At 42.7% G+C, this 18,713-nt stretch overlaps 1 protein-coding gene across 2 annotated transcripts in view; it reads left to right on the forward strand.

Annotated features, from left to right (window-relative positions):
- Window positions 1-13,957, forward strand: part of LOC311108850 (RAC-alpha serine/threonine-protein kinase-like) — a 36,344-nt gene extending 22,387 nt beyond the window's left edge. Inside the window, exons 3-14 of one of the 2 annotated variants that reach the window (XM_084151618.1) lie at window positions 4,824-4,952; window positions 5,181-5,295; window positions 8,788-8,914; window positions 9,042-9,173; window positions 9,283-9,348; window positions 9,471-9,539; window positions 9,683-9,808; window positions 9,922-10,050; window positions 10,377-10,591; window positions 11,051-11,138; window positions 11,235-11,337; window positions 12,761-13,957. In XM_084151618.1, coding sequence (XP_084007744.1) covers window positions 4,824-4,952; window positions 5,181-5,295; window positions 8,788-8,914; window positions 9,042-9,173; window positions 9,283-9,348; window positions 9,471-9,539; window positions 9,683-9,808; window positions 9,922-10,050; window positions 10,377-10,591; window positions 11,051-11,138; window positions 11,235-11,337; window positions 12,761-12,840 — 1,379 coding nt within the window. In that variant the 3' untranslated portion in view covers window positions 12,841-13,957. The remainder of the gene's footprint in view (window positions 1-4,823; window positions 4,953-5,180; window positions 5,296-8,787; window positions 8,915-9,041; window positions 9,174-9,282; window positions 9,349-9,470; window positions 9,540-9,682; window positions 9,809-9,921; window positions 10,051-10,376; window positions 10,592-11,050; window positions 11,139-11,234; window positions 11,338-12,760) is intronic. The other variant, XM_084151619.1, reaches the window with a different exon arrangement.
- Window positions 13,958-18,713: the final 4,756 nt, after the last annotated feature.

Consider the following 18,713-nt stretch of genomic DNA (forward strand, 5'->3'; position numbering starts at 1 on the left):
ATACAGATATGCATCTGTTGGTCACAGATACCTTGAAGAAGAAAAAAAACAGTCAGTATCTGGTGTGACCACCATTTGCCTCATGCAGCGTGACGCATCTCCTTAGCATAGAGTTGATCAGGCTGTTGATTGTGGCCTGTGGAATGTTGTCCCACTCCTCTTCAATGGCTGTGCAAAATTGCTGGATATTGGCGGGAACTGGAACATGCTGTTGTACATGTCGATCCAGAGCATCGCAAACATCCTCAATGTGTGACATGTCTGGTGAGTATGCAGGCCATGGAAGAACTGGGACATTTTCAGCTTCCAGGAATTGTGTACAGATCCTTGCGACATGGGGCCATGCATTATCATGCTGAAACATGAGGTGATGGTGGCGGATGAATGGGCCTCAGGATCTCATCACGGTATCTCTGTGCATTCAAATTGCCATCAATAAAATGCAATTCTGCTCGTTGTCCACAGCTTATGCCTGCCCATGCCATAACCCCACCATGGGGCACTCTATTCACAACGCTGACATCAGCAAACCGCTCGCCCACACGTCACAATCTGACATCTGCCCGGTACAGTTGAAACCGGGATTAATCCGTGAAGAGCACACTTCTCCAGGGTGCCAGTGGCCATCGGAGGTGAGCATTTGCCCCACTGAAGTCGGTTAAGGCGCCGAACTCCAGTCAGGTCAAGACCCTGGTGAGTACAATGAGCATGCAGATGAGCATCCCTGAGACGTTCTGACAGTTTGTGCAGAAACTATTCGGTTGTGCAAACCCACAGTTTCAACAGCTGTCCGGGTGGCTGGTCTAAGACGATCCCGCAGGTGAAGAAGCCGGATGTGGAGGTCCTGGGCTGGCGTGGTTACACATGGTCTGCGGTTGTGAGGCCGGTTGGATGTACTGCCAAATTCTCTAAAACGTTGGAGGCGGCTTATGGTAGAGAAATTAACATTCAATTCTCTGGCAACAGCTCTGGTGGACATTCCTGCAGTCAGCATGCCAATTGCACGCTCCCTCAAAACTTGTGACATCTGTGGCATTGTGTTGTGACAAAACTGCACATTTTAGAGTGGCCTTTTATTGTCCCCAGCACAAGCTGCACCTGTGTAATGATCATGCTATTTAATCAGCTTCTTGATATGCCACACCTGGCAGGTGGATGGATTATCTTGGCAAAGGAGAAATGCTCACTAACAGGGATGTAAACAAATGTGTGCATAACATTTGAGAGAAATAAGCTTTTTGTGCATATGGAAAATTTCTGGGATCTTTTATTTTAGCTCATGAAACATGGGACCAACACTTTACATGTTACGTTTATATTTTTGTTCAGTGTATATCGAAAACACAGGAATGTCTACGGGGGAGGTGTTGCTGTATATATTCAGAGCCACATACCTGTAAAGCTCAGAGAGGATCTCATGACAAATGAAGTAGAAGTGCTGTGGTTGCAGATTCACCTGCATCATCTGCTAACTTTCAGCATGCATATAGGGAAGGGCACCCAACTTGGACTGCACTGACTCAGATGACTGATGATTGGCCAAAAGAAATGGATAATAAGATGGTAGTTGGAGCTGTATTGCTAGGGGGGGGTTGTGAATAGTTATGCACGCTCAAGTTTTCAGTTTTTTTTGTCTTATTTCTTGTTTGTTTCACAATAAAACATATTTTTCATCTTCAAAGTGGTAGGCATGTTGTGTAAATCAAATGAAACAATCCCCCCCAAAATCCATTTTAATTACAAGTTGTAAGGCAACAAAATAGGAAAAATGCCAAGGGGGGGGGGGGGGGGGGTGAATACTTTCGCAAGCCACTGTATGTGTGTGATGTTAGATAAGGTCTCTGATGCTAACAGAGAAATGTATTTTCTACCTAAAAATAGTCAAGCACCCTTTGCTGGCTCTAACAGCTGTTGGAGAGAGCTGTGTTAGAACAAATACAATGCTAACTTTCAGCATGCATATAGGGAAGGGCACCCAACTTGGACTGCACTGACTCAGATGACTGATGATTGGCCAAAAGAAATGGATAATAAGATGGTAGTTGGAGCTGTATTGCTAGATTTCAGTGCAGCGTTTGATGTTATTGATCATAATTTGTTATTGAAAAAACTTTACATCACCTGTCATCACATGGTTGGAGAGTTACTTATCCAATAGAACTCAGAATATTCTTCAATCCCTCGGGGCAGTTACTTTTCTCTATTTTGACAAATTATTTACCACTTGTCTTACAAGAAGCTAAAATGACTATGTATGCTGATGATTACACACACTACATATCAGCACCTACAGCCAGCGAGCTCACTGAGACTTAGCAAGGTATCAGTATCAGAATGGGTAATTACCAATAAACTGGTCTTAAATCCATCTAAAACCAAAAGCATTGTATTTGGTTCAAAGCATTCTCTTTAACCTAAACTAGAGTTGTTCATAAAGGGTCTTGAATAAGTTGAAGAAGCTGAACTCCTAGGACTAACATTGGATGGTCAGTTATCATGGTCAAGTCATATTAACTGTCCGGTAATATGGTCAGGTGCAGCAAAGAAAGACCTAGCAAAGCTGCAGCTGGCTCAAAACAATGCAGCACGCCTTGCCCTTAACTGCACACACAGAACTAACGTCAACAACGTGCATGATCATTTATAACATACTTTTTCCGACATAATAAACAGTGCATTCGGAACGTATTCAGACCCCTTCACTTTTCCCACATTTTCTACACACAATACCCCATAATAACAAAGCAAAAACAGGTTTTTAGAAATCTTTGCACATTTATTACAAATACAAAACGAAAATATAATATTTCCATAAGTATTCAGACCCTTTAATCAGTACTTTGTTGAAGCACCTTTGGCAGCGATTACAGCCTCGAATCTTCTTGGGTATGACGCTACAAGCCTGGCACACCTGTATTTGGGGAGTTTCTCCCATTCTTCTCTGCAGATCCTCTCAAGCTCTGTCAGGTTGGATGGGGAGCGTCGCTGCACAGCTATTTTCAGGTCTCTCCAGAGATCTTAGATCGGGTTCAAATCCGGGCTCTGGCTGAGCCACCAAGGACATTCAGTGACTTGTCCCGAAGCCACTCCTGCGTTGTCTTGGCTGTGTGCTTAGGGTAGTTGTCCTGTTGGAAGGTGAACCTTCTCCCCAGTCTGAGGTCCTGAGCGCTTTGGAGCAGGTTTTCATCAAGGATCTCTCTGTACTTTGCTCCGCTCATCTTTCCCTCGATCCTGACTAGTCTCTCAGTCCCTGCCGCTGAAAAACATCCCCACAGCATGATGCTGCCACCACCATGCTTCACTGTAGGAATGATTGAGGCCACTGTGTTCTTGGGGACCTTCAATGCTGCAGACATTTTGTGGTACACTTCCCCAGATCTGTGCCTCGACACAATCCTTTTCTCTGAGCTCTACGGACAATTCCTTTGAACCTCATGGCTTGGTTTCTGCTCTGTTGTTCTTGTCTATTACTGTTCTGTACTTTGTCATGAATGTGTATGTTTTATGTGGACCCCAGGATGAGTAGCTGCTACATGCAGTAGCTAATGAGGATCCTAATAAACTAAACTTCCTGCCTGCCTGGGTAGCTCTCGATCATTTATTCATTTATTCATGATCATTTATTCATTATCATTTATTAATTATTAATTATTATTCATTATCTCAATTATCTACTGCGTCTTCCTCGCCTTCGCTCCTTTACCCCAACTGCACTGATCTGGCAGTAGGGTGGAGGTGTATGGATGGATTGCTTTCACCTGTCCTTACTGTATCTCTTTAGCAGCACACTGCACATGTACTTACAGCACAGTACATTATCACCAGCTCACCCACTAAAAACATGCACCTTCAAATATGTTTTCAGGCCTATGTGCTGTTTGTAAAGTAATGGGTTTGAGATAAGTGGCGTTGGTAAGTACGTGAGTCTGAACAGGAACCATGCAACAACACTTAATAGACAGAGATGGATTGACTTTATAAGCCAACAGCTTGTTCATTAGCTCACTCTTTGCCCCAGGAGCATCCTGTGCACCTGCAGCTGTTGGCTATGTGAAAACACCATCCGGTCCATGCCACACGCATGCACACACGAAAACGCACAGGCTCGGTAGCATGCACACACTCTCTGCATTATTTATTAGGCATGCCATTGCAGTGTGTGCGTGTGAAAATAAAACAGTTTTTCAAGGATTCTGATCTCATTGCACCTCTTTGAGCAGTTAACAGATGAGTCAGCAGCAGAAGCACTGACATTAGACCTGAATTGGGTGTGTTTTTTTCTAACTGTGGTGTTTACCCATGCTGTAGTGTGTCACTTCCTGTTTTCTAGAATCTGATTGTTGATTACCAGAAGTACGTCTAGCCACAGTTACAAAAATAAAAAAATGGGTGAGACCCCGTGTTTACTAGTTGCCTGTCTTAAAGGTACAGTACAGTTTGGCAACACACACCATCAAGTGTAAAGAGGAGATAAACAAGCAATAATACAAATAAATAAAAAGGAGAAGGAAAAGGCCTATGAGGGAAGTTCCGTTTTCTCTGAAACCACCAGGAGAAAGGCCTCAGCTTGTGGTCAACCAGACTGTGAGAGAATCTGTCTTTCTCACACACTTGTCCAACGTGCTATAATTTCTAGCTCACCCTAGGGTTAGCGATAGCTCCGTGCTGTTATGGCTCTTCAGACTGGGCTAGGGATAGGATTGTACTAAGGTTGACAGAGTATTGTCCTTTCTGATGTGATATGCACTCTCCGTCTCTCTCTCTCTCTCTCTCTCTGTGTCGCTCTCTCTGTGTGTGTCTCTCGCTCTCGCTCGCTCTCTCAGGAGAGTACATAAAGACCTGGAGACCCAGGTATTTCTTGCTGAAGAGCGACGGTACGTTCATCGGGTACAAGGAGCGACCGCAAGACATCGACCAACTGGAGACGCCACTCAATAACTTCTCAGTAGCACGTAAGGCAACCCTCTGACACTCTCCGCCCTAACCACAAAATGTAACAAAATAATTGGGCAGTGTTTCTCAACTCTGGTCCTCAAGTACCTCTGAGGTTTCACATTTTTGTTCTAGCCTTGCACTATGTTCTATGCATCCCTGATGTTTCACTTGACCGCATGACATATCACTCTCTCGCTCGCTCCTTGTCTTTCTCTCCCTCTCTCTTTCTTTTTCCTTATGACCAGCAGAATGTCAGCTGATGAAAACAGAGCGTCCCAAGCCCAACACATTCATCATCCGCTGCCTGCAGTGGACCACTGTCATAGAGCGCACCTTCCACGTGGAGAGCCCAGAGGAGAGGTAGGTTGCACACACACAGGGCTCTATTTTAACAAACCTAACGTAATGGTAAATCTTAGTGCTGGTGGTAGGTTTGGGGGTGTGTCCGAAATACTTTAGCTATTTTCACAACAAGAATTATGGGCGCAGTAGCTGACGGTGTCGCGAAAGGGCTGGGTTTTGATTAATAAACAAGTTGTGGGTGTGGCGAGGCTTGATCCCTCACTGGCCAATCAGAACTTGCTCCATGGCTAAATATGTGGTTGCTTCAAGTTGTGTATTTAAAGGATTTTATGTATTGCGTTTTCATCAACTCCAATTCGAATGTTAGTCTGTTATAGCCTGGTTTGTTAAATAGCCTACAGAAACCAAAAATAATAAATGTAGGCCTATCCCATATTTGCTAAATATGTTGAACATGTTTGCAGTCCACATTGTTCTAAGAAATTACATAGCTTCAATATGGAAATATATATTGTTAAACATAACATTCACACTGATATAGGCCTACTGTAAAATGCATTATGTCTGAGCCATGGACATGCCTAATGTTGTCAATAAGCAAGATTAAATTCATTATTGATAAGACCTAAAAAGACAGTGAATAATTCTAATAAAGTTTTATAAAACAAAAAACAACTTGTTTTTAAATACAGTTACAGGCACCATAATTGTTCCACGTGGGCATATGATATTAGGCCTAAGACAACGTAGACTATGGAGGGTTTTACGCACATCCAAACTTTTCACAGGAGCTGGAAGAAGATCCACTATAAGGAGAAAGTGGGAATGTCCACTCACCGTTATACTGCTCCTAAATACACTACCGGTCAAAAGTTTTAGAACACCTACTCATTCAAGGGTTTTTCTTTATTTGTACTATTTCCTACATTGTAGAATAATAATGAAGACATCAAACTATGAAATAACACATATGGAATCATGTAGTAACCAAAAAAGTGTTAAACAAATCCAAAATATATTTTAAATGTGAGATTCTTCAAATAGCCACCCTTTGCCTTGATGACAGCTTTGCTCTCTCTTGGCATTCTTTCATAGTTTTGATGTCTTCACTATTCTACAATGTAGAAAATAGTAAGAAATAAAAAAAAAACTTGAATAAGTAGGTGTTCTAAAACTTTTGACCAGTAGTGTGTGTGTGTGTGTGTGTGTGTGTGTATATATATATATATATATACAGTGGGGAGAACAAGTATTTGATACACTGCCGATTTTGCAGGTTTTCCTACTTACAAAGCATGTAGAGGTCTCTAATTTTTATCATAGGTACACTTCAACTGTGAGAGACAGAATCTAAAACAAAAATCCAGAAAATCACATTGTATGATTTTTAAGTAATTAATTTGCATTTTATTGCATGACATAAGTATTTGATACATCAGAAAAGCAGAACTTAATATTTGGTACAGAAACCTTTGTTTGCAATTACAGAGCATACATTTCCTGTAGGTCTTGACCAGGTTTGCACACACTGCAGCAGGGATTTTGGCCCACTCCTCCATACAGACCTTCTACAGATCCTTCAGGTTTCGGGGCTGTCGCTGGGCAATACGGACTTTCAGCTCCCTCCAAATATTTTCTATTGGGTTCAGGTCTGGAGACTGGCTAGGCCACTCCAGGACCTTGAGATGCTTCTTACGGAGCCACTCCTTAGTTGCCCTGGCTGTGTGTTTTGGGTCGTTGTCATGCTGGAAGACCCAGCCACGACCCATCTTCAATGCTCTTACTGAGGGAAGGAGGTTGTTGGCCAAGATCTCCCCTCAATACGGTGCAGTCGTCCTGTCCCCTTTGCAGAAAAGCATCCCCAAAGAATGATGTTTCCACCTCCATGCTTCACGGTTGGGATGGTGTTCTTGGGGTTGTACTCATCCTTCTTCTTCCTCCAAAGTTTAGACCAAAAAGCTCTATTTTTGTCTCATCAGACCACATGACCTTCTCCCATTCCTCGTCTGGATCATCCAGATGGTCATTGGCAAACTTCAGACGGGCCTGGACATGCGCTGGCTTGAGCAGGGGGACCTTGCGTGCGCTGCAGGATTTTAATCCATGACGGCGTAGTGTGTTACTAATTGTTTTCTTTGAGACTGTGGTCCCAGCTCTCTTCAGGTCATTGACCAGGTCCTGCCATGTAGTTCTGGGCTGATCCCTCACCTTCCTCATGATCATTGATGCCCCACGAGGTGAGATATTGCATGGAGCCCCAGACCGAGGGTGATTGACCGTCATCTTGAACTTCTTCCATTTTCTAATAATTGCGCCAACAGTTGTTGCCTTCTCACCAAGCTGCTTGCCTATTGTCCTGTAGCCCATCCCAGCCTTGTGCAGGTCTACAGTTTTATCCCTGATGTCCTTACACAGCTCTCTGGTCTTGGCCATTGTGGAGAGGTTGGAGTCTGTTTGATTGAGTGTGTGGACAGGTGTCTTTTATACAGGTAACGAGTTCAAACAGGTGCAGTTAATACAGGTAATGAGTGGAGAACAGGAGGGCATCATAAAGAAAAACTAACAGGTCTGTGAGAGCCGGAATTCTTACTGGTTTGTAGGTGATCAAATACTTATGTCATGCAATAAAATGCAAATTAATTACTTAAAAATTATACAATGTGATTTTCTGGATTTTTGATTTTTTATATTCCGTCTCTCACAGTTGAAGTGTACCTATGATAAAAATTACAGACCTCTACATGCTTTGTAAGTAGGAAAACCTGCAAAATCGGCAGTGTATCAAATACTTGTTCTCCCCACTGTATATATATAAATATAAATATAGCCTACACGCGGATTAAGCACCACGGACAGCGATCAGAATTCCCGCAATTTGATAGTTGGGTCCAACAGAAGAAAGTGGAAGATGCATCTTTTGACAAAATGATCAACAAAAAACAGTAAGCAGTCTTTTTAAATAACTTGATCTTCCTAAACAGGCTTCCTACAGTTACTGACACCTTTCATGCGCACTGCACATAATGAGTCCAAACTTTTCACAGAAGCTGGAAAAAAATAATGTCCAATGTAAATAGAAAAGGGGAATGTCTGTTGACTGTTTTTTGCTGCTCGGGATATTTTAATAAAACATTAGTGATGTACAGTACATAAGGCTACTGCGTGTGACTCCGCTGGCAAAATCAATACCATAACCAATTGCGTTAGCGCTAAGACCAGCTTTTGGTCGGTCTTAAATATCCCTAGTTGCGCTGACTGAAATTCGTATAATTATTATGATTTTTTTTTTTGCGCTGACCAAAATTGGCGTATTGGCGCACGTTTTTAAGGACACACCTTAAATATTTCCACCCCTCCCACCTCAGCGCAAGCGAGCGGATGTTAGACAGGTAAATTGCTGAACCTGGCATAAGGGGTGGAATATGAAAGTGCGACAGTTTTTACTTGACGAAATTGCAAACTAAGGTTCATTTGACACTTGCGCATCCTTAGCACCAGCCGAAAATAGAGCCCGTAGAGTCATCCCCCTCTGGTTCCTTCCATCCTTAGGGAGCAGTGGACGAAGGCCATCCAGGAGGTGTCTGATGGGCTGCAGAAACAGGAAGAGGAGAGGATGGACTCCTCGCCAGACCCCATGGACATGGAGATGTACCTCACCAAACCCAAACTTAAAGTGGTGCGTACACCCAACCCTAGCCCTAACCATTTGTGCTCAGCATTTTTGCTACTTTAATACAAGACAAATACCAGCGGCAAGGTTTAGATATGGTAAAATAAAGTTGATCCAACTGTTCCTCTCCTAGACTATGCACGACTTTGAATACCTCAAGCTCTTGGGAAAAGGCACTTTTGGGAAGGTTATCCTGGTGAAGGAAAAAGCCACAGGAAAATACTACGCTATGAAAATCCTCAAGAAAGAAGTGATTGTGGCGAAAGTGAGTAGATGAGTGTGTGCGTGTGCCTTTGTCGTTTGTCTCAGTTCGTGTCTGCACATACTGGTATTTCCTTTACTTGGCTCAAGCTCATCTCCTTTAACTTCTCTAGGATGAAGTAGCACACACGCTCACTGAAAACAGAGTACTGCAGAAAGCCAAACACCCCTTCTTAACGGTGAGAGACCATTCCATTGGTGTGCAGAACAGAACGTCTGTTCCCTCAGTTTACTGTTATACTAATATAAATGGGTAACCTTATTGTGTTTCTGAAACGTTTTCCTTCTCCTTTCCATTAAGGGTCTGAAGTACTCCTTCCAGACGCCTGACCGCTTGTGTTTCGTCATGGAGTATGCCAACGGAGGAGAGGTGAGTACTGTGTTGCATTTTACCTGGGGTAAAGGCCTTATCAGTGAGGTGAAATACTCCATAGACTGTAATGAATAGAACAGACATGGTTCCTTAATCTACATGGCAGACAATTGACACAATCACCATCTCCTTCCACCCAGCTGTTCTTCCACCTATCACGAGACCGTGTGTTCTCCGAGGAGAGGGCCCGGTTCTACGGAGCGGAGATCGTGTCGGCGCTGGACTACCTCCACTTGGAGAAGAACGTGGTTTACAGGGACCTGAAGGTGAGTTAAGGAGTCGGAAAACGTATCGCAATGGAAAATACAAATCTGTGTCCTTATTGGAGCCTCCCTATTCCCAAACTCACCTTGTGAAAATCTCTCTTTCTCTACTGTAGCTGGAAAACCTGATGCTGGACAAAGACGGTCACATCAAGATCACAGACTTTGGCCTGTGTAAGGAGGGCATCAAGGATGGGGCCACCATGAAGACCTTCTGTGGGACGCCAGAGTACCTGGCCCCTGAGGTAAAAGCCTACCCATCAACCCTGTTCTTCAACTGATAGAAAGCTGTCAATGAATCAGAACCACTAACGTAGAAGATAAGGGCGGCAGGTAGCTTAGTGGTTAAGGTCGCTGGTTCTAATCCCCGAGCCGACTAGGTGAACAATCTGTCGATGTGCCCTTGAGCAAGGCACTTAACCCTAATTGCTCCTGTAAGTCGCTCTGGATAAGAGCATCTGCTAAATGACTAAACATGTAAAAAAATATAAGGGTTTGAAAGCCCTTCCAGAGGACCTACTAGCCACCTGTACATGACTCATGTTCTACCTCCCCCCTTCCTAACACACAGGTGCTGGAGGACAATGACTATGGTCGTGCTGTGGACTGGTGGGGTCTAGGTGTGGTCATGTATGAGATGATGTGCGGTCGGCTGCCGTTCTACAACCAGGACCATGAGAAGCTATTTGAGCTGATCCTGATGGAGGAGATCCGCTTCCCTAGAACCCTGGGCCCTGAGGGAAAGTCCCTGCTCTCTGGCCTGCTCAAGAAGGACCCCAAGCAGAGGTAAGACGGGTGTGTGTGAAGTATGTTTCTGCATGCGTATGTGGTGGTGTTACGTTCACTGACCAAAAACCAAAACATGTGGGGTTTTAGTAGGGGTTTAGGAGCAGCAACAACTGGAACCTAAAAGACACCCACTAAATTTGCCCAAGAAGAGGCAAAAAACAAAACAAAAAACACACCAAACATGCAGATAGGAAGCAAATGAAAAAGGTGGAGCAAAATGAGATCAGGGAAATCAGACAAAGGAATGTTTTTCTAGATATCAAATAGTGACGCCAACTAAAGGTGTTGACCCTCCACATCTCTCAAGACAACTGGAGCACTGGGCCAGCACAGGTGAAATGCCTTCCCACTAACGAGATGGCAACCAGTACAGGTGTAACACATACTGACTAACGAGGTGACACCAATCGGTGCGCCCTACGTGCTAACCAGCTGAGTATGTGTTCCTCTCTTTAGGTTAGGTGGAGGGCCTGATGATGCCAAGGAGATAATGCAGCACAGGTTCTTCGCTGGGATCGAGTGGGAAGACGTGTATGAGAAGAAGGTATCATATCCTTAGCTTTCTATGTGTTCTCATGGTTATGACAAGTGTTACGACAGGCAGGTGCCCACTCTCATGACTCCTTCCCTTTCCTCTCAGCTGGTCCCGCCCTTCAAGCCCCAGGTCACTTCGGAAACGGACACCCGCTATTTTGATGTGGAGTTCACCGGGCAGACCATCACCATCACGCCTCCAGGACAAGGTACCTTCCCTCCCACCTCAACAAAACATTGCTTAAAGAGATAGTTAAGGCAAAATCTATATTTTGAGTTGTCTGAAGGCCCATAGTGACAGACACCACAATAATCCATTGGTTACTTTTATGCCATTTAGCAGACGCTTTTATCCAAAGCAACTTACCGTCATGTGTGCATACATTTTTACGTATGGGTGGTCCCAGAGATCGAACCCACTACCCTGGCGTTACAAGCGCCATGCTCTACCAATTGAGCTACAGAGGACCACTTACTTCTGTCACAGCCAGGAGCTAGCATAATTAGCATTGTCCAAATTCATGAATGTAAACAGCCAGACCGATGTTAGCAAAGCTGCATTGCAAGTAGAAACTTCCTCAAAAACACTTCAAATAAGTTTGGTAGCGTCGATACTCACAATGAACCTGTCCATGTTTTCTTCCCTGCGAGATCGACGTTATTTTTGCAGTAATATCAGAATATTCGAATGCTTTGATAGTTCCATCAAGCCACCGGTGAGTTTGTTCACAGCTGATAATATAATAACCCAACCTAAGCCGGGCGGGCGGGTTGTCCGCTTTGACGCCTCGTTCAATTAGAACGTTTCTCTATTTTTGCATTTTATCGCTGGCGCTGTAGTCACACAAAACAATAAAAATGACATTCACTTTTTTTCAAGCTCATTTTAATTGGAAGAGGTAGCTAAGGGTTGAGGCTTTACCATACAGTAAATGCTAAATTAGACCAATTCATCCACTTATGGAAACACAACATCGCTATCAGCAAAGATGATTGGAGATATGGACTATCCTGCTAGCATAGTCACTGCTCTGTTTATCCCATCCTTCTCACACGCCTCTCTCTGCTTGCTTCGCCTGCCCGCTTCTCGCTTTAGAGGCATCAATTCATCCAATTTCGGCAAACACTGTAGACCATTCCACAAGCAAGGTGCAAAATAGCTAAAGGCAGATTTACCTAACTCTTAGCCTGAGTTCGCCTGAGACTGTGTCTGCTAGCTTGACCTAACTCTTAGCCTGAGTTAGCCTGAGACTGTGTCTGCTAGCTTGTATTTCTGTAGGTTAACAGAGAAGTGAGGTATGGTGGTAGTTTATGCAAAAGGCTCTATAAACCAAAAAACGTGCAATGCATCGATCTACGAGACTTCAAAGAGGACCGGCCTACTTTCTGATACTGAGTGCGGTAATGTGTACCCCTGCAGGCCATATGTTTGACACCCCTGCTTTAAAGAGTTTATGGATTTATAGTACAATGACTACCCCTAGTGGGCTTGGTAGCTTTCATACTACTAGTTCAACCACAATTTGACTTAATTGCTTTGTTGTGTTTTATTCTTTTGGAACATGAATGTCACTTTTGAATTAATTGCACTTTAACTCTCTTTCTCTATCTTGCCCTCTATTTCCTTCCCAGATGACAGCATGGAGTCTTTCGACAGTGACAGGAGACCCCACTTCCCACAGTTCTCCTATTCTGCCAGTGGGATAGCCTGAACCTAAACCTAAGCCTAGACCCCCTCTACCCTCTCCTCACCTTCTTATGGACCATACCCCTCTCACCCTAATACCCCAATCTCTGAACAGAACTCATCCTCATAGGCCATCTATGACCTCACTCATGGTTATCTTCTTTTTTGTCTGTTTGTTCTGTAATTGTTGGGGCACATCTCAATTGTCTAGTGTGGCTTCTTAGCCTGTTTTCCTCTTCAGATGAGTCCAGCGGAGGAGAGGAGACAAGGAGTGCAAGGCCACTTTAGACTATTGAGAGTCTCCCTTGTTGTCACCAGTGTTTCAAATACTGTACTTGTGTTGCTTAGAGGGGAGGAGTCTGTTGCCTGCCAATAGCAACACACTTGGACTAGAGGTCAAAAGTCACTAAGATACAGTGGTGACCGGCCAACCTAATTCTTCATGGCAACATGATTTCCTGTCAATGATACAAATGCAGCTAGCCTCAAAAAAGAAGCACAGTTATACACAATCTCTGAAAATGAGCTTTTTAAACGGTACACTATCTATTTCTACAAATTATTTGCTTTATATTTTAATGCCGCAAAGGAAACATCTTTAGAAATAGTCCTCCTTCTACTAGCCACCACTGCCATTGTGCTCTCAAAGACCCCCAGATATTCAGAGGTTTGCGAGAGGTAACACTAAAGCTCCACACCTGGGTGGTGTTCAGTAGGGCACCACGAAGCAAAACATTTTGAAATAGAAAATTCCCGTAGCACAGGGATGGGCAACTTTGGTGAGGGTAGGGGCCACAAAGAATCTGAACTCATCATGAGGGGCCGCAGTGGGTCTGCTTACCCACACATGCAGTCAGTCTGGCCCTAGCCTTTTGGGGGCCCTAAGTTAGAATTGCAGTTAATTTCCTGCAATTCTACACATTTTGCCTATGGGAGGAGAGAGAATTTTTCAGTTTTACAGCTAATTTCCTGCTATTCTACACATTTTGCCATATGGTGGAGATAAATGTTTTTAATATGCAGTTCTGCAGTTTTTAATTTGATATCTGAGTGAGAGTGACTAACAAAATCAATGGGTCACCCCCGGTCGTTAATTAAACCATAATTACTACAAGTTTAGATAGCTGGCTAGAACAACTACCAAAAAAAATAGCTGACATGGGCTAATTGTCACTGTCAGTGACTGACATAACAAGAGAAAAACTGTTGATGCACAACCAAATTTCGAAATTGCACCTTGTGTATTCTACTATTCTTACTCTCAACAGTAAGTTGAGACCCCGACTTCGTTTTTTCGTTTTTAGAAAGTTGCCCATCCCTGCCCATAGCACCTCCTGTTTGCTTTCTCCTATTTTGTGCCTTCTGAACATGACCCTGCTGTCTCTCACCTCTCAAATGTTGATCTGCCCAAACACACACCTTCTAGTAGCAGTGAGGGCTATAGTACTGAAAGTCTATGGAATTATCTGTTATTCTACTTTTCTTCAGTGTTACTGGCGTCACTCGCCTTCTGGCTTAAGCTTTCCTTAGTTAGTGACTACAGTACAGTGAAAGTTTGGTGTACTGGATCACACCATCTGTGAATTGGAGTGGCACAGAGTGAAATTCACAAAACGGTGTGTTGATCATAAAGGACATTTTTGAGGGGGGTTGGTGTATCTGGCTACCTTTTATGATTTGGGAAATAGGTTGTTTTCATGCGAATAGCAATCTTGGTATTCCGGTACAACTCAGCGGGCAAAAGTTGCTGCTGCAACCACAGTAGGGGAGATACGTATTTTCCCTGATACATATTAGGTTGTATGGTGAAATGACTGGATGTACGTACTTGTTTTGCTAGAAAGGCCACTATATCAATTTAACCATTGAACAAATGGGCTCTGTTGAAATCATGTGTAAGGAACCCTTTTGTTGGTTTATATTTCTCTATCAAAGCTGATGAGATGAGAGAGCTAATAAAACTCACTTTTTATATCTAGCAGAGAACCATACTCGTAGACCTGTTAGCTGCTAGCTACATGTTGATAATAGAAATCAACGTTAAAAACAACAACAGATGTGTTTTTCTACCAGCATGCCATTGAATGCTGACCCATGCATGGCTTAAACAACGGAAGAGTCTGAAGCTCACCCGCCTGTAAAGATTTACCAACCAAGCAGTTGCTCCACAAATATCATCTGGGATTGAGAGCACAGGTCACAGTCCGAACAATGTATAACAAAACTCTTATCAGCCATGATCCAGTTCCAGAACATATTCTGAAGACCCTTAGCTTGGTGGACAGTTTGTGTATACTGTGGGAAGACTACCTGGTCTAAGTAAATGTAATTGTGCAATAACACAGTGCTGTGGTGTGAGAGGAAAGTAGGAGCAAACGTATTTGTGACTGGAATCCTCGTGAGGGTAGAAGGATAGAGGGCTGGGCAATGCTGATACGAAATGAATGTCTTTCTTTTAGCTAGATCTGTGACCAAAGTCTTGTTTAGTTTGTGTGAGATTTATAACCTCACCCTCTGTTTTGTTTTGCCCTGACCCTTAACCTTACTGGAGTCGCACTGACTGACGCCTGGAGAATATCATCATCTGAAGGCATGCTCATGTACTGATACGAACCTTGGAATTGAGTGTACAAAATGAATGGTGTGAATGTTCTGTTCTACCAAAAAATTGACCATCTCTTTGCTGTTAGTTCTCTTTGATTGTGTGTACGTTTAATTGTTCTATTGTTTTGAGATCCTTTCCAGTTATTGGGTGTTTTCTCCCCAATGCTTTTAGCAACACCTCAGTGAGGTCACTGTTACAGTACTCAACCCTTTTAGACAGACCGCTACTGTACATAGACAGTTAATGTTGCAGCGAAACACACCAAACAGGCTGTGACTAACCACATCAAGGAAGGATGACTATGAATTTTGTATCTATTTGTGTGTGTGTGTACACAAGCGATTGTGCGGACAGGTCTGTGAGGCCAACAATTCAATGCATTTGTATCAATGATTTGTCACAAACTTACTGGCTAGGTATGGTATGTTAGTCAAGGAAAACAAATTAGAATCTTACCTTTTTACATATTAAATCCAAAATATTTGAGATGTAAATACCTCAATGGTCTTAATTGAATCCAAGTGAGGATATCCACATTTTGCTAATTCTAATTTACGTTGTGTCCAGATCCCCTAGATTCTAGGTTTGTCAAGTGTTAAGGCCTTATTTAGTTTGAAATTAGGTGAAACCCCTCTGAATATAAATTATTTATTGAGGAAATGATTCCAAATTTTCACTGAGCAATACAATTAATAATTAATGTTAAAGAAGTGATAAATGAATGTAAAACATATATTTAATTTTATTGACCCATTCCAGTTTTGTATATTTACGTATTTTTTTACTTATTTTTAAATCATTGACCTAATTGTTGCTTATCGACTGGTCCTCCCCTGGTGATTCACCATGTAAGTTGGGGGGTTAAGAAAATTTTAAAACACTTTATATTTAAGTTATTTCATTCCCTTTGATGCCCCCTTTGTAGATGAGAAACTGAACAATTGAATGCACCAGCGTTTGTGAACAAAGAACCAATGTAGGCTGCTGAAGGGAGGGCAGCTCATAATAATGGCTGGAATTTCGCTAATGGAATGGCATCAAAAACATGGAAACCATGTGTTTGATGTATTTGATACCATTCCACTGATTCTGCTCCAGCCATTACCACAAACCCTCCTCCCCAATTAAGGTGCAAATAACGTTTTCCTTCACTGTGGGCATAAATGTGGCATTTATTTTTCATTGGGATTCAGAAATAAAGACTTTTTGGACAAATATTATGATTTTGATTCGTTCAATTCAATTAACTCAAGCTCCCCACTTGTATAAAGAGTGTATCAAGTAGCCTACAAATATTGTCCAGCACATCATTTGTAGGCCCATCCTCTGGAACTCTGTATTGGGCTGACAATGGAGGCCCAGAGCCAAATGCAGATCGCCCAGGCCAGCCCAGGATAGGGAGCAGATGTCTAGGGAGTCAGACCCAGGTGTGCCTAGGTCCAGCTGTGAGCCAAGCTCGGTTCTGGAACTCCATGTGGAGGGCGCAACACAGACAATTGCTGAATTCTCAATTGACCCCTATCCCTATCCTAAAAAATAAATTAAAAATCCTGTAGATTTGAAGGACATTTTTCATTACATTTGGGATGTTATTTCTTCAGCTAGTTCGTCAAGAAAATTATGTTTCAGCAAAGCCATATTTGGCATACATAGTGCGCCATCTTCTGACTCAAAAGGCTATGCAGTCTATTATTGTATTTAGTCAATGGTGAAGGTTGCATTATATGCAGTTATTCCTGATCAAGATAGGCCTATCTTGGATAAAGTAAAATCATAAAATGATCACAAAATAAGAACACACATGAAAGGTTAAGCATTCGATTTTTTTGGGCACATAATGGGCAAATTAAGCATCTAAATCATCCATGACATGATAGTTTTACAGGAGGCTGATTTGAATTCATTATTATTTATAATTGACCATTAACAGAAATTACACCAATTTCAATAGCCTCCTATAGGCTACTATGTAATCAAGGGCGTGGATTTACAGGCTTTCCAAAAGGGCGTGGTATAGACATATAATTTAGTCTACCTGGCCTACCTGACAGTCTGGATGGGATGAGAAGGCATAGTCAATATCCGTAATAATAACACACTTTTGCAACATTTGAATTCATATCAGCAGTTCCAAATTCGCTGTTAGCCTACACAACAAAATTGTTTTATTATAATGAAAACAAAAGACGTGACGTCATCACATAACGGTGCCCAATGCCCCTCACGTGAATGATTTTTAAACCACATTTTCAATATCCAAAAATATTTCAACAAGGATCTGTAAACAAATCTTCGTTAGACAACGCTTGTTCATATTTATTTGGGATAGACGTCGCTTTATAATCCTGCATTCGGCCTACATTAGAGCAGGTGCACCACCAGATAACTGAGCATCTAATATTCGTCGCTTGTCCTGCAGAGCGTTTGGAGGCGGCGCGCTGGTTAGACAGAAATGCCATAACAGCAGCATCGATATCACCACCCGAAGTGCATGTTATTCACCTGGACCCGCGTAACTACATCGATTTTAAGCCAAATTTGACCACAGACAGAATCGTCAAGGGATTGCGCCAAGGCTGGTGATATCGTTTGTTGCTTTTTGGTGGGGAGCAGCATCTGGAATATTGTAGGTAGGTGCTATGACTGTGCGATGATTTCAATATTAGAAAATGACATTAGTTTATCATGCCACTGGCCTAGGCCTATCTTATTTGGTGTGGTCGACGGCGATATTTTGGGTTAAAACGATAAAGATCTAGCTTGTCCGTGATTCACAGAATGGGGCAGTAGCCTGCTACAGCATATTGACGCTAAACACGCCCTTTTAATGTTAGCTACATTAATTGTAGCATTCTGCCCATCGCATTTCCGACAGTTACATCCTCTGCCTATAGCTATTAGGCTATTGCGCCCTATCAATTGTATACATTGTATCGTAGTAGGCCTATGCGAAATAGCAATAGGGCTGGGCTGGGCATATAAGCAGACATAATTATCATCATCATCCAGTCGGTTTGACTTCTCAAGCATTCGGCACCAGCTGCGCTGTCTGATCGGGTTATTTAACAAATTAAAGGCATTGGATTGAACTATTGGAGAAACGGGTCATGTCGCCTCAAGGACACATTTAGTCTGAGCTTGAATGTAACTGGGATTTCAATTATCCTATACCGGTACATGTTTCATAGAGGGCCTGCAGACATTCTGTAGGCTATCACGTGCATCTTATTGGCTTCTGACACCGGCCTGCAATGGAGTGTGGAAATTGATGCGATGCATTCTTAGTATGAATA

The sequence above is a fragment of the Coregonus lavaretus genome, assembly GCF_964263955.1.
Source record: "Coregonus lavaretus genome assembly, chromosome: 33".
NCBI lineage: Eukaryota > Metazoa > Chordata > Actinopteri > Salmoniformes > Salmonidae > Coregonus > Coregonus lavaretus.